The sequence below is a fragment of the Ovis aries genome, chromosome 21 (genome assembly GCF_016772045.2).
Source record: "Ovis aries strain OAR_USU_Benz2616 breed Rambouillet chromosome 21, ARS-UI_Ramb_v3.0, whole genome shotgun sequence".
NCBI classification, from domain to species: domain Eukaryota; kingdom Metazoa; phylum Chordata; class Mammalia; order Artiodactyla; family Bovidae; genus Ovis; species Ovis aries.
In genome coordinates this window covers 24,058,419-24,061,865 of record NC_056074.1, presented here as the reverse complement: position 1 = coordinate 24,061,865, position 3,447 = coordinate 24,058,419, and the positions used below count along the sequence as shown (strand labels likewise).

The 3,447-nt window shown below is 39.7% G+C and overlaps 1 protein-coding gene across 1 annotated transcript; it reads left to right on the top strand.

Moving 5' to 3' along the window:
- Positions 1-1,846: 1,846 nt before the first annotated feature.
- LOC101122396 (olfactory receptor 6M1-like) lies at positions 1,847-2,821 on the top strand. The gene has a single exon (XM_004019786.3). It carries the CDS (start codon positions 1,874-1,876, stop codon positions 2,819-2,821), a length of 948 nt encoding a protein of 315 aa, XP_004019835.2. The 5' UTR covers positions 1,847-1,873.
- The last annotated feature ends 626 nt before the right edge of the window (positions 2,822-3,447 follow it).

Genomic DNA, 3,447 nt, shown 5'->3' with positions numbered 1-3,447 from the left:
TATTTGTTCAACAGCAAGTCAAGTTGTTCAAATCCTATTACGTTCAAAAATTAATCTGAGATTAACAGAAACAAGTATGCATTTGTAAAGGAGTTTATTCACCAACCTAGAAAAGTTAAAAATTCTAAGAAACCAATGTTTCCTGGCTAGAACAGAGACGGTAAAGACAAAACACTTGCTATTAAAATAAGAAGGATGCATAGATGTGAGGGATAAAGGAGAGTTGAATAGAATAGTTTCCTACAGGACCACAAAGTCACAGCCAACTTTTCAAATGGAAATTTGTCCACCAAAAAAAAAAAAAAAAAAACTGTCTTTAAGTCAAAAGGCAGTTACAAGAAGTTACTTACCCCAGATAGAGTCCGAGGAAAGTGACCTCCTTTAAAGAGGAACCAGGTGGGTCCCAAACCCAGAAAGAATCCAGCCCAGGGTTCATGAGCATCTTGTTTTAACTTGATACTTAAAGAATACTCACAAAATAATACAACAAATGACAGTAGGTAATTGCATTCTGTACAGTAGATATTCAACAAAGTTGAGCAGTCTCCAGAGATAAAAGTGAGTGATTCAAATACCATCTGTATTTGTACTTGAACTACTATTAATAACAAACATGATCTTCAAATGGCTGAAGAGAATATAAGAGATGAGTGAGAGAACCGAAGAAAAAATTTTAAATCGAGAAACCTTGTTAAAAAAAAAAAAAAAGAATCAATTGGAGGCAAGGGGGCTTCCCTGGTGGCTCAGTGGTAAAGAATCCACCTGCCAATGCAGGACACGTGGGTTCAACCCCTGGGATTGAACTGCAGATCAACACAGAGCTCGCTGCAGAGCAATGAGCCCCAGCAGCACAATTGCTGAAGCCCACACACCCTAGAGCCTGTGCTCCACAACAAGAGAAGTCACCACACACCACACTAGAGAGCAGCCCCCACTCGCTGCAAGTAGGGAAAAACCCACACAGCAACGAGGACCCCGCACAGCCAAAGAAAGAATAAATAAATTTTAATTTAAAAATATGAATCAGTTGGGAAATGGGAGGGGAAATTTTGTTATTCTTCTGGATGTTGTCATGGATATAACATTGCAGGGAACAAAAAAGAACCACACTGACCATTTTCCCAAAAACAATTTTTCAAAATATATGAAATCACTTGCAAATTATGAAACACAGACCATTGACCTACTTGTTGTATAACAGAGTAAACATAAAAATTTATATCATTATAGAAAATAAAAATGAAGAAAACCTATGCAGCCTGATGGAGAGATCAACTACTATCACAGCAAAGTAACTTGTGTACAACTTGATACCCAACAAAATATTGATAATGAAAAAAAGGAGAGACAGAAACAAGTCCCCTTTCATTTGACTGTCTAGTTTTCACTGTCTCTGCTCTTTGATTTAAACAATGCCTGAAACATTGAAATAACTTTGAAAAAAGCAACTCAGTTTTATTAACACTTCTTTTTTCCATTTTTCAAGTTGATTCATTGGATTCTCAGTTAAGGAGGCACAGAATTTAGCTGGGAAAATAGCATTAGGAAAAATGAAAATGAAAAATGGAAGATTTGTATAAAACAAGAATAAAGTCATGAAGACTAAATTTTTATGGAATCACAAAGAAAATTCTATTCAACAAAAATTTTTACTATGAGAATACTGAGTTTAGGGAACTCAAGGCATTGATCCAAGGTCCTCCCTTTAATGGGGTTACAAAGAGAAGGAAAACAAATCACCCTCAACTCTTCGTTTAGATCTTCTTCTACTGCATCTCAGCAATGATATTGACAGTTGAAAGTTTAAGTTGAATTTCATCTTTATATTTTATTATTTTTTCAGAGACATGCTGCCCACCTTGCACCGCACTCAATGGATGTGCAGAATCAGACCACGGTGACCGAGTTCATCCTGACTGCCTTCCCTGCTCTCCAGAAGCTTCAGATCTTCCTCTTTGTGGCCCTCTTGTTTACTTACTTGCTCACTCTAACTGGAAATGGTGTCATCATTTCCCTAATATGGGCTGATTATCGCCTCCAAACCCCAATGTACTTCTTCCTCAGTAATTTGTCACTGCTGGACATTTCATACACTAGCTCAGTTACCCCAAAACTGTTATCCTTTCTCCTCAAGGACAGGAAGACCATATCTCTTGCAGGCTGCATCAGCCAAACATACTTCTTCTTCTTCCTGGGGACCGTGGAGTTCATCCTGCTCGTGGTGATGTCCTTTGACCGCTATGTGGCCATCTGTAACCCCTTGCGCTACACCATCATCATGAACAGCAGGCTGTGTCTCCTGCTGGTTCTGGGCTGCTGGGTGGGGGCCTTCCTGTCGGTGCTCTGCCCGGTCATTCTGCTGTCCAGGCTGCCCTTCTGCCATAAGGAGATTCATCACTTCTTCTGTGACATCGCCCCTCTGCTGCAGGTGGCCTGCATAGACACTCATTTCCTTGAGATGATAAGCTTCCTCTTGTCTTCTCTCATCCTCCTCACCTCGCTGGTGATCACCACCGTGTCCTACACCTACATCATCTCGACCATCCTGCGCATCCCCTCGGCCCAAGGGCGTCAGAAAGCCTTTTCCACCTGCGCTTCTCACATCACTGTCGTTTCTATTGCCTACGGGAGCAACATCTTCATGTATGTGAGACCCAGCCAGAGTCATTCCCTGGAATTTGATAAAGTGACTGCTGTCTTCACTATAATGGTGACCCCTCTTCTGAACCCCTTCATTTATAGTCTAAGGAATGAAACTGTAAAAGATGTTTTCAGAGATGCAGTCAACAAAATTATATCCTCATTGCACAGGAAACCTTGAAAGTTTGTTTCCTAAAAATGACACTTTCAGGACTCGCCTGGTGGTCCAGTGGCTAAGACTCTGTGCTCCCAATGCAGGCTCCCAATGTGGTCAGAAAACTAGATCCCACATGCTGTAACTAAAGATCCGACATGCCTAACGCCTAATAAATAAATAAATATTTTTTAAAAAAACAAAAAGCAAAATGACACTTTAAAATCTTGGACACAATGTGGAGTAAAGTATTCTTGAAGACCGTAAAATCAAAGATGTGTAAGAAGAAATGAAAAACGTCCAGCCACATGGGATGCAAAGTCAAGGTCTAAAGGAGGTAATTCAGCCACAGAGAAAAATAAACATGCTCTGAGCTCTATTACTGGACTGTCTCACACACAGAATATCATTGATTAAAGAAAAATACTAGCCAGGGTCAGAAAACCTGAATTTTAAGCCTGATCCTAACATGTTTTTTTAAGCAGGTGACACAGCTTCTCTGAGTTTCATTTCCTTCTGTAAAGTGGGGAATACAGCTTGTGCTTTTCCTTTTTATTAAAATAAGCTTAACTGAAATAGTCTAAGACATGAAACCACATGTAATTAAAAGTGAACTCTTATAACTGGGCATTTCATCATTTGCAAGACTACTG